The 12,634-nt window shown below is 41.2% G+C and overlaps 2 protein-coding genes across 3 annotated transcripts; both read right to left on the reverse strand.

The window, feature by feature from the left end:
• Positions 1–1,006: 1,006 nt before the first annotated feature.
• Positions 1,007–3,331, reverse strand: lratd2b (LRAT domain containing 2b). Its single transcript, XM_039807191.1, has 2 exons — positions 3,120–3,331; positions 1,007–2,796 (listed from the first exon to the last, which is right to left on the reverse strand). Exon 2 carries the CDS (start codon positions 2,589–2,591, stop codon positions 1,761–1,763), a length of 831 nt encoding a protein of 276 aa, XP_039663125.1. The 5' UTR covers positions 2,592–2,796; positions 3,120–3,331; the 3' UTR covers positions 1,007–1,760.
• A 4,059-nt stretch (positions 3,332–7,390) lies between these two features.
• On the reverse strand, positions 7,391–12,604 carry nsmce2 (NSE2 (MMS21) homolog, SMC5-SMC6 complex SUMO ligase). 2 transcript variants are annotated; one of them, XM_039806348.1, is made up of 6 exons: positions 12,106–12,604; positions 11,040–11,152; positions 9,451–9,604; positions 8,590–8,681; positions 8,246–8,352; positions 7,391–7,780 (listed from the first exon to the last, which is right to left on the reverse strand). In XM_039806348.1, the coding sequence occupies exons 1-6, from the start codon at positions 12,218–12,220 to the stop codon at positions 7,669–7,671; spliced, it is 693 nt and encodes a 230-aa protein (XP_039662282.1). In that variant the 5' UTR covers positions 12,221–12,604; the 3' UTR covers positions 7,391–7,668. The 2 variants fall into 2 exon arrangements, with proteins under 2 accessions (XP_039662282.1, XP_039662281.1); XM_039806347.1 differs by having other exon boundaries at positions 12,100–12,602.
• Positions 12,605–12,634: the final 30 nt, after the last annotated feature.

Raw genomic sequence — 12,634 nt, forward strand, 5'->3', positions numbered from 1 at the left:
TCCTGCTTTGGGTCCGGTGGGACCTTACCTGCAGCAAAATGACTACGGTATTATCTCCATGCAAATATTACCAGAGGAAAACAAACCGGCAAAGTAACTCATCTACAGAGTGGCTATGGCGGAGTCATGTGCTTCCTCTGAAACCTCAGAGCTTGCTGTAATTTCCGTTGCAGCGTCTGTATGTGGACATACTGTGAAGTGTTTCACAAGCTTTTATGGTTTGACATTATTTGGACAGTGGCATTTCAACTATCATTATGTATCTCAATAAAAATAAAAATTATAAATCAGATTACAACAGGTGCACAACCTGTTGTAATCTGATACATAACTTTACTTTCATGGCCCGTTTCTCATCAAAACTTTAATCTTATTGAATCATAATCAACTGGAATTATATACAATATGCACATTAGCCTTTCTTATATTGTACCTTTATATAAGCAAAATGGGAATGTTATTTTGCAGAGTTAAAATTGAGCCTATTTCTGGGTGTAAACAAACAAATCTGCACCTTTGACCGAAATGTAAATTGATGCTGTGATTTCAGCAGAAGGAGAAAAAGCCAAATACGGGTGAGAAACATTCTTAGCCTGCGGCTAAACTTTCAAAAATGACTTATCTTCAGCCAGCAGAGGTGTAAACAAAGCAAAATGTCCAGCAGAGTTGGAATTAAGATCAAAACTGGCAGCATTAAGTGCTTTAACTGTAGGGCAGTCCAACAACAGACAAAGGGCTGGGATCTTACTGGTGGAACAGGTAGAGCGCTGACTCCTCTGGGGTGTGAACTGGGAAGGTGAGAATGTGGCTGCTATCAATTATAGTATGTGCAGCGCAAACAATGCTGGTGTTTTAGGATGCTGGGTTTGGTTAGAATATAGAATAACCTCTCCTATTTCCTGAGATTCACAGTTTGACATGGATTAGTATTGTATATAGCATTGCCATAAATCATTTTTAAAACGGCAAAGTCGCAATCCTTCACTGAGAAAAATAAAAAAAAAGATTTACTGTTCAAATATATTTATTTCCATACTCCTTAATACAAACATCTTTTTTTCCAAAAAAATAAACTGTTGGAATGGGTGAATCAGTAAAGGTGCACAGCTGTGTTTACAAAGCAGTCCGAGTGGGTAAAGCTGTGTGATGATTGGACAACGCAAATCCTCAAGGTTGATACAATAATACAGCAAGTCTCTTGTCCAATCTGTATTGATCACCATCACCTGAGTTGTAGGCTACAGGAGCGAGTGTTTTAGCAGTCAGGTATAAACAAATACACTGGAGAGGTTTTGCTCTCTGTGCAAATAGTCACTGGATTAGAAAGATAATTATGGGCAATTCAATTCTGACTACATCCCCAAATGATTAGAATGCAGGTGCAGCTCAGATGCAAATGTATCCATCAAGTCACTTAATCTTGGGTTGGGTGTGTAAAATATTTTTTCTTCAAAAAGAGGAAGGACATTTAACAGTGTGCAATTTTCACTTGTTTCCTGGGAATTTTGTCCCCCCAAGCGTCACCCCAGATGTCAGGGCCTTTTCCTCTCGTTTGGATCAATTGGAACTCCTTCTTAAAAACGCACTTTTTGTTTGGCTCATGCACCCAAGCCCACAGACAAAGCTCTTGTTGGTTGACTGCGAGGGATAAATGCTCCCTCAACAACACACACGCTCCGTTTATCAGCATGAGAGTTGCTCATTGAACACATCCTTTGACCTAAAACTCCAATCCGCACCTGGTTACCCAGCATCCACAATCAGTTGACGAAATGCTCCTCTTTGATTTCATTTGTTGCGTTCAGGTGGTTGGCCAGCTCTTGCGTCACAGCATCTTTGCCGATCTGATCGTTCCTCCTTTTTTCCATGATCACGTCCTCCAGGCTCTGAAACTCCAGGACGTGACTCTTCTTTTCTGAAAAGAGTAATTTTAACTTGTACGGCTGCTTTCCTATCCTTATCTCCCCTCCGATTTTAAACTCCCGTTTGCCAAAGCGGCACCAGGCAGCAAAGCACTCAGAGTTTCTCCAGTACAGCTCTCTGTCTCTCGAGCCAACGTGGTCCAGGGCGTTGCGCACGATCACCTCCGGCGGGAGCGCACGGTACCTGTAGAGGCCGTTCACTATCCTGCCTTTTTTGCCCTGGCTCACATCGGTGAGAAAGTTGTTCTTTATCTCAGCCCTGTGCAAATGAACCACCTGGAAGTCCCCGACGTAGACAGCCCAGTGAGGATACTGTCCAGTTGCCACAAACTGCAGGAGGTCTCCCGGTCTGCACTTGTTCAGGAGACTTTCCGCAGAGTGAGCCGCGGCTCCGCGGTTTGTCTCGTAGACGCACTCCTCTCGGTAGTAAATCGCACACTCCAGCTCGTCCTCGGGGTCGTAGGGCTTCTCCTCATGGTTCGCCACGCGTTGCTTGTCCGACGAAAAGCGGTCCAAATGTTCGTCCTGCTCGTCGTCGTCGTCGTTGTTGGAGAAAATGTAAGAGACGCCGATCCGCGGTCCGTCGTCGTCCGGGTCGAACCCATTCGGGTCCGCCGTTGGCACCTCTGCGTAATTTAAATGCGTAAGTTTCTCCACCTGGTTCCCCATAAAGGTGACAGGCGGATGAAGGAGGATAAAGCTGAACACAGAAACAGGATCCACTTGTTCTTTGCGCACTCACTTCACCTGGAAGGAGAGACAAGAGGGAGGCGCGCGGTGTCTTAACTAAATCCAAAGTGGTGAAGACGGGTACCAATAATCCATGTCCGGCTGTAGGCGGTTTCTCCTCCGAATAAACACCGACTGCGCCGACCTGCACGTAAAGAAACAAGAAAAGGAGCTTTAAAACAACGAGTTCAAAGCCTAGAAGCCAATCCGCAAGTTAAACTAGGCTACTAAGCATACATTCCCAACAGGTGTGACGAGACACACCTGTTGGTTCACAGTTTCCACATAGCCTACTCACCGATATAACCACTGCTATTTCTCACTTATTACTTCATATAGTACTGTACCATATCACCTACTCTTCTGCTGTCGTGTTAATCTTTCTCAGTTCAAGGATACTTGACTGTTGCACCTGGTCATTTGCTCCAGCTCAGCGCTCAATAAACTCTTGAGAGCAGACGGACTCACCTGCGGTTCAGCTCGTGGCAGCAGCTTTTTCACGCGCTCCTGTTGTCACATCGGTAAAAGGAGCAGGATTTGAGACTGTGCTGGCGGGCTGCTGCTGCTGCTGCTTCCTGAATGCTGTGATGTTGTGCGGCTCGCTCTGCTGCACAGCCTGTTCTGTCTGGAGTGTGAACCACAGCGCTTGTTGCAGCGAAACTCACCCAGGACCCAGTGACTGCTGGGAGGTGTTGTCATTTAAAGCGACAGTACGCCTTTACGCCTCATTTACATATTCAGTTTACCCCACAAAGTGAGATTAATATGAGATTATGTCAAGGAGTTTATCAAAGTAAAATACTGTAATTAATTCATTTAATCAATATGGTTTAATACATGTTCAGTATACTATTGGATGGAAATAAAACACAAGTATTTTTATTTATTTTTTTCATTGCAGTTTACGGTATAGTACGAACGAATGGTATAGGGATAGGTTACATAATAAAAAAAGAACTCACCTGGGTTTATCACATATGGACTTCCAAACTCCATATGAGTCCACAGGGGGAGAATAATCCCAAACGCTTATAAACATACAGCATATATACACTCACCTAAAGGATTATTAGGAACACCCTGCTAATACCGTGTTTGACCCCATGTTTGACTGTGGCATTTAAACGATGCCCAATTGGTACTAAGGGGCCTAAAGTGTGCCAAGAAAACATTCCCCACACCATTACACCACCGGCACTACTACCAGCCTGGCCAGTGGTAACAAGGCACGACGGATCCATGTTCTCATTCTGTTTACACCAAATTCTGACTCTACCATCTGAATGTCTCAACAGAAATCGAGACTCATCAGACCAGGCAACATTTTTACAGTCTTCAACTGTCCAATTTTGGTGAGCTCGTGCAAATTGTAGCCTCATTTACCTATTTTTAGTGGAGATGAGTGGTACCCGGTGGGGTCTTCTGCTGGTGTAGCCCTCAAGGTTGTGCGTGTTGTGGCTTCACAAATTCTTTGCTTTATACCTCGGTTGTAACGAGTGGTTATTTGAGTCAAAGTTGATCTTCTATCAGCTGGAATCACTCGGCCCTTCTCCTCTGACCTCTAGCATCAACAAGGCATTTTCGCCCAGAGGACTGCCGCATACTGGATGTTTTTCCTTTTTCAGACCATTCTTTGTAAACCCTAGAAATGGTTGTGTGTGAAAATCCCAGTAACTGAGCAGATTGTGAAATACTCAAACCAGCCCGTCTGGTACCAACAACCATGCCACACTCAAAGTTGCTTAGATGACCTTTGTTTCCCATTCTGACATTCAGTTTGGAGTTCAGGAGATTGTCTAGACCTGGACCACACCCCTAAATGCATTGAAGCAGCTGCCATGTGGTTGGTTGATTAGATTAATTGCATTAACGAGAAATCTTACAGATGTTCCTAATAATCCTTTAGGTGAGTGTAGATCATAAAGTATATCTGGATTATACATGCATACTTTTTAATTAACAAAATCAGTCTTCATGCAACTCTACTAAAGAGGTGTGAGTCCATAAAAAAGTTAATAAGGAAATTCAAACATCAAACTATCATGAACAGACCTCCAGAGTGTGAGGAGAGAGAAGTCCACGTGGGCGGTTTGGACCACTTTGTCATGAAATTCTGTCCTTTGTAAACAACACTTGATAATTAGTCGGTCGTAGTATACCAGTTAATTATTTCATTATTTCCATACTCAGACAGTTGTGTGCTATGTTGAAATGAGGTGTAAAAGTGAAACCTCTTTGGCAATTTGTACAGAGACTTGTGATGGAATTCAAGGGTTAGTATCATAAAGACTTGAGATACACTACTAATCATGACCAAATGCTTTTAACTATAGTTCTCTTCATTCTTTCAAACACTAACTTACCAAAGTTGGTTTATTTGATCAAATCAAATGTGCTGCAAAACTGAGGGCATACATTTTTAGTCAATAACAGTGTTCCATTGAACATAAGGTTGCGTCATTCTAAACAACCAGACATAGCTTTATACAATCAAATCCAAACTGATTATGTAATGTCATATGGTTCTTTGTGTATATTAAGTTTGCAGCATTTTGCATATAAAGATGTACACATCACTGATGCATGCAGGGATATCGAAACAGTGATGGTATCTCCGAAATGCACTCTGCCTAAATTAAACTTCACACAAGACCTTTTTGTTCAGCAGACATTTTGACTTGTCATAGCAGGGGGAAACACAGGTGTTACTAATTAACATGAACAATGGCTCTGTTCTATACCAATGTCCCAGTAGTCCATGACAGAATGACAGTGAGCCAGCGTGCACAATAGCAGGACCCTGAAGCTAAGGTTAATGTAAATCAACCATCATTCATTGTGTTATTTACCCCTGTGCTTTCAATACTGTGACTGTCAAAATGTTTGTGAAAATGCATATTCCAAGTTTGCAATTTATGAGTAGGAACACAGGAATCCTAACACAGGATAATCATGCAACTACAGTAGTAGAGTTACATCAAGTGCAGTAGTGTTAAACAATGTTTTTTTTGTGCACTTCTCACAAAACTTTCTTCAACGTTCTGGTATGAATTGCAGTCTTTAAAAGGTCCCATGGCATGAAAATTTCACTTTATGAGGTTTTTTAACATGAATATGAGTTCCCCCAGCCTGCCTATGGTCCCCCAGTGGCTAGAAATGGTGATAGGTGTAAACCGAGCCCTGGGTATCCTGCTCTGCCTTTGAGAAAATGAAAGCCCAGATGGGCCGATCTGGAATCTTCTCCTTATGAGGTCATAAGGCGCGAGGTTACCTCCCCTTTCTCTGCTTTGCCCGCCCAGAGAATTTGGCCCACTCATGAGAGAGACATCATGGCTTTCAAACGAGCAAAGTGGCAGTTGGTCAAGGCCACACACACCCCTTATATAAAAGCATCCAAAGAGCACCATGTCATGGGAACTTTAAACAACTGAAGGCAAGTGTTCCATTCACTTCCGAGGGAGAGATGTTTAGCCCCTAAATGCAGTGGGAGAAGAGCACGACACCTACCAGAATTTTGGAGTACCAGTTTGATCCGAAACCTGCTGTTCTCTCTCTCTCTCTCTCTCTCTCTCTCTCTCTCTCTCTCCATCCAGTTCTGGCACTGGCCCGGCCGGGATTCTTGAGCCAGGAAGTGAGACTATGTTCACTTCCTGCCAAAAGGTAAAATCCTCCTTGGACAAGCCAGACATTGAGGCTTACAGTGTCTCAGCCAGCCATTACACCTACTGCTTGGAGCTTTTGAACAGACGAATGTGAATTCCAGATCAAATATAACCAGAAGAAAGCAAACTTCTATCTCAGCACTGTATGTCTGTACAACGCTATGATTGAATTTCTGAGCATATTTACAGCTCTGCCTCCCTCCAAAGAAACAGCTTAATGGCTCTGCCGGTGATATGAACGCAATGCTGATGCATGTTTGGGTGCACTTCCTTCCCACAAATTGAACCGTTGTTGTGAAATTACCTGTGACTTCACATGTTGTGCAGTAAACAAGATTAGATTTGCAGAATGCTAATTCAAAATGAAGTAGAGTGGAGAATCGCATGAGTCACCAGTCTAGATCATTTGTTGCCAGTTAATATCTTTATTGGCGAAATGCTCTTAATGCTGCGTGACGCACTCTTTGGAGGGGTAATTAGAGATTTTTTGAAAGTGCCTGATGCAAGGTTATTAAAAGATTAGCTTCACCTAGTTTGATCTCAACACGGGTTTTGTTTGTTTCTCTTTGGAACAAAGACCATTCACAAGGAGCATAGCACGCAGGAAGGGAGAGATTTCATCACATAAGCGCAAAGTGCATTCCCGCAGATGTCTAAGAATGGTTCGTTTATGGCTCACTCACAAATCTGTGTTTTGAGGAAATTAATTTAGTAACACAAGTGTGCTACTTCAGGTATCCACAATTAGAAGAAGTCGTCTCATTTTAAAAAGGAGGATCACAAGTTAAGATTCCAACATTTCCAATTACCAGCCTAAAGAAAAACTCAGATGAGCACTTCCTGGATTTATAGATACCAGTAGTGGTCACAACTCTACTAACAATCCTCCATAAATATAAATATGTATAAACCAAGAGATGAAAAATTTATTTCTAAATAATTAAAATAAAATAAATAAATCCTGTGTCCTCATGCAGACACTGCTCTCTTGTGGTTCTGTCAGATTACTGCATCGTGCAAAGATAATGAGGAAAAACTATCTACCCATACTCCCAATTACAAATACAAGTTTGGTCATACATTTATGAAAAGTCGGCGGCTTTTATTTACATTCAACAGGACTGGAGTATGCAAAAAATGCTCCAGCTGAAATACAAACAAGTCATCACTTCTTAAATTCAAATTCAGTTTTACTGGAGGTACAAATCTCGGAATAAAAAGTACATTTTCAAACAGCTATTTACAACAGAGTACTGATGAAAACAACGCTCTCAAATTACTGCCAACAACATAACCCGTTCATCATTAACACATACATACGATGACACAGGTTTATTTTTTTATTTTTTTAAATACTATGTCCGGTTGTTGTTTCTCTTTTGGTTCTGGATCTTTCTTCTCAGCATTGCGTCCTGAATCAGATCTGACTGTTTCACATCTGTATTCCCACAGCCCACCACAGGACAGCTAGATGACAGAGAAAGACAAGGAAACTTTTAACATGTTTGAAGGGAGCTAAAGACACAAATAGAATATGCAACATAAAAAAGTGAGCAAGCACAAGGTAAAAAAATTATTTTGCATTGATACCGACAGGCACAACAAAGTTTCATCAGTCATACACCTAATCCCAATAAGGAAAGTCTTCTTGAGCATTGCTTCTATAATGTGCATGTATAGTGTGCACAGTGACCTGAGTCAGGACTCAAGACAATAGGCAGGTGTCTTTAACAAAAGCATAGGCCAGCACTGGGATTTCATCAGTGTTCCTTTAGGAGCTGCCACATTTAATTTCATTCCAACATCAAAGCAGCGTAATAAAGAAAATGTAATTTAAGGCAGACTGCTGGTCCCACGCCAGCTCGCCAATTGTTTACTGCTGCGAAACCTGACTCAACTTTCTAACAGTTCTCCAAGGGGAGAGTGTCTTACCGGCATTTCTTTTTCTGGCTGTGTCTCGCTTTGATCAGGCCCAGTATGGCTGCTTCATCATAGTGGTGGTTACAATTCTTGTTCTTCATCGGGTTCACCATTTCCACCTTGAATAGAAATTCACAGTGATGTGTTATATAATGAAACAAATAAAAAAATAAAACACAATTTAGCTGCTAAAACATCATATCAAGGTGGTTTTCTATGTTTTGCTGATACTGAAACTAAATATGTTATTATCAGGAATTAGGCGGAGATGTAATAAAATGGGAATATTTTGAAATAAGAAAAAAAGAATTCAATGGGAATAGGTAAATTAGTAGAATAACACATCAGCAGGCTACCTGTGTGAGTGGGCAGGTGAAGTTGACTTGGCTCTGTGTAACTGCAATGTCTTCATCGAGCTCCTCCGTGTTCTCTGCTGACTCTTGGTTGGCTGAAAACACAACATACATACAGTGAGCTGCCAAATGTCCAGTCACAGTGATCACTGATGAACTGGATCGACGACAACATGATATGAGATAATCCAGCAGGCAAGGAAATGGACTTGGCCGAAACTATGTTCATGGAATACAGCAGCGTGTCCCACTTAGGTGGTAATACATTCAGAGCCAACTATGAATGTTATTAAATGCTTAAAAATAAAATAAGCCTCTGTCCACATGAAGGATTTGTTATTTGCCACATTTTACCACCATTCCCAAACTCTTACGTTGGCATAAGACACACAGCCACACACATTTATAGTAGCACACATATCCTTAAGACATTACACCAACAAATTTTACCTACCTACATGCACACAAAAATCTCACCCTGTCACACAAGTGCACACAGACGTCTAACACACCCACCCACACATGAGAACCTAAAACAGAGAACCTAAAAATATGGCATTGTCTCAGTGTGGCCGCGTTTTAAATAAAAGGGTGAAATAAGGACAAAAATTTAAAAAAACAGATAATTACCTCTACAGGGTGACAGGCAAATATAATTATTCAGCAGTAAACAAAGGGAGTTGTGTTAAAAATGAAGCTAATTATCCTGAAAAAAAGGACACATTCCAAGATTTCTCTCTCTCTCCTTGGCTGAGAAGCCATCCCACAAGCACAGCTATTATCAATGTCTATTATAAATCCTGAATACATTGAGTCGAGCAGTGTACAAATTTTGATTATTTCTTCTATCTGCCTGGGCCTTACCTTGGTTGAGAGAGTTCTTGATGATGTCCTTGAAGGCCACTACTTTCTGGTGATTCTGCAGATCAGCGTCAGAGAGCCCGTTTATTTTCTCTGTGAACTTCTCCTTCACTTTGGCAGACAGGCTGAACATGGCCTCTGGCTGCTGCGTGGTATTCTACAGAAATGTTAGTAGGTTAGACTATTTCCTCGACCTATACAATTAAAGTCAACTTCAATGTTTTCTCTGACATTCAAGACTAACACCTTGACATTAAGACTTGCCACTCCAAAAAAATCTGGGTGTGCACAGCGGAGCAGGAGCCACCATGAGTGCTGACCTTCCAAAAAAAAAAAAAAAAAATCAATCACCTAAACTTAGCACAAAAAGTAAGGAAATTTGTGTTTGGTGGATTATTTCTCTGTGGTAACAATGCTTTTTGGCAATAAATCTTATACCGTTGGAAAGCCTGTTTAGTTCCCTTTCAAATGGTGTCCCATTTGTAAGGAACATGCATTTGTGGGATGAGCAGCAGCGCTGAGTATGTGGTTTGCACCCATGAAAAATTTGCCAAATCTTCTCTGCCAATGCCAAACAGCTTATTCTGCCATTGACTCGTTTGGTGTTTGGTGGATTGGATGATTGAAGTTTCAAGAAACAAGACATATTGGCAATTTAACAATTTATTAATTTCACAAAGAGGAGCCTCAGTAGCGTGTGGAAGAACCTTACACAGCCACAACAGCCTGGCAGTGTGATTGTGTGGGACGGCATCTCCCTCACTGGAAAAACGAGGCTTGTCATCATTGGAGGCAATCTCAATTCAGAGAGATATAGAGATGAGATTCAACCAGTGGCCATCCCAAATCTCCACATTCTGGGACTGAACTCTATCCTCCAAGATGACCACGCTCGCCCCCACAGGGCGGGGTTTATCAGAGACTACCTCCAGAATGTGGTAGTGGAGAGGATAGAATGGCCAGACCTCAACCCCATTGAACACTTGTGGGATAAGCTTGGGCGTGCTGTTCGTGCCAGAGTGACCAACACAACCACGTTGGCTGACTTGCGACAAATGCTGATGGAAGAATGGGATGCCATTGAATAAATTGTTAAATTGCCAATATGTCTTGTTTCTTCAAACTTCAATTATCCAATCCACCAAACGAGTCAATGGCAGAATAAGCTGTTTGGCATTGGCAGAGAAGATTTGGCAAATTTTTCATGGGCGTAACCCACATTCCAAAAATGCATGTTTCTTACAAATGGGGCACCATTTGAAAGGGAACTAAACAGGCTTTCCAACGGTATAAGATTCATTGCCAAAAAGCATTGTTACCACAGAGAAATAATCTACCAAACACAAATTTCCTTACTTTTTGTGCTAAGTTTATATGTAATTTTTGTATAGCCCTTATCTCAGTAATGCATACAGAGGCTGACCTGTTCATTTCATTCAGGTATGAATGTGTAACTGTGTGAATTGTGACAAATGAGAATGGGTTCTCAATCAACTTACCTGGATAAATAAAAAAATGTAAATAAAAAAATGTAGTAAGGGAGAAAGGATGTTTTCCACTCATGCGATTAGACCATGCCAGGCTGCTCTCACCTCTGCTGTGACTTGTTGCACAATGTCAACAAAGTAGTTAATCTCTCTGTCCAGCTTGGCACACTCCAGGATCATGGCCTCCATCTCTTTGATGCCAGGGTTCACCTCTCCATCTGTAACACAATAGCACGCAGAATGATGTATTCAGATCATTTACTTATGTCAAAGTAGCAATACCACACTATAAACATACTTATATAAAAGTCTTGCATTCAAATCTTGCATTCGTTAAAAACTTAAGTAATATATATCTATATCGTGATATGAGACTAGATATCGTCTTAGATTTTGGAAATCGTAATATCTTAATATGGCATAGGTGGTGTCTTTTCCTGGTTTTATAGGCTACATTATGTATCTCATTGTGTAAATATTTTGTGAAAGCACCAATAGTCAACACTACAATATCGTTGCGGTATCGATAGATGGATTTGGTCAAAAATATCGTGATATTTGATTTTCTCCATATGGCCCAGCCCTAACCCTGCAAGTATAATATTATATTAATGGATCATGCTCATTGGTTAACATGCAAGTGATACTTAAATGTAACGTTAGTTGGTTATGGTGGAGCTAATTTTAACTTCTTTTGTAGAGTAGCATAAAATGCTAATACCCAAGTAACGTAACGTAGTAGTAGAATGTACAAGTAACTTAGCTCAAAATTGTAGCTAGCTAACGTTAGTAACGTTAACTAACGTCAACTTACTGTAACGTTACTTGAGTATATATACTTTGTTATTGGAAATATACATTTTCAATCAATAGCTAGTACCCTCATACCCGGGAATTCTGGGAATAGTCCTGGTATTCTGTAGCGTTAAATTAGACACAAAGAATAAAGGCTTGCGTGCAGTTTAGTGTCCCAAATGCTGAAGGTCTTATCTGAGACAGGTTAAGGTTAGGGTAGCACAGGTGGTTTAGCAGGTTCATAATTAGCAAATTAAGAACATTTTATGGGGAATTTGGGACACTAAACTGCACGTATACCAAGAATAAAACGGAGATTGAACCAAGACCAGCAAATCATAACGTTACTGAGAGAGCTTGTAAACTTTACCCTGACCCTGAGTTTCCACCAGGTCCATAGCCACATCTGACACTATGTCCATTCCCGTCCCGATGTCTGTCTGACATGACCGCAGGCTCGACAGTGTTCCGTGAACAGCGCTAAGAGACATCACGGTGGATATCTTTTATCCTCTGGGGAGACCACACTACAAACAACCCAAAGTTAAGCTATTTTACGTTAGCCTAGCTTGCTAACGTTACCTGCTTCTGATCTGGTACGCGTAACGTTAGCTAGCTAGCTAGCTAGCTAATTGAGGAGCTATTGAACGAGTGTGAAGTAGCAATGTCTTAATCTGTGTCAGTTTGTTTTACTAATGTTATGAAGAAGATAAGAGCCAAATGTGTAATATATTAGCTAAGCTACAAGAAAACACCCAAATCACCCGCGAAACACATAGGGTGTGCTCAAATCGCGCACTTCTGTACTTAGACTAGCTATTTGAGTACAACTCTTATACAGAATCTTTGCTATCGCTAAGGTCCGACTTCCGGGTTTGTTTGTTTTTTCAAAATAAAAGCACTGA

The sequence above is a fragment of the Perca fluviatilis genome, chromosome 7 (assembly GCF_010015445.1).
Source record: "Perca fluviatilis chromosome 7, GENO_Pfluv_1.0, whole genome shotgun sequence".
NCBI classification, from domain to species: domain Eukaryota; kingdom Metazoa; phylum Chordata; class Actinopteri; order Perciformes; family Percidae; genus Perca; species Perca fluviatilis.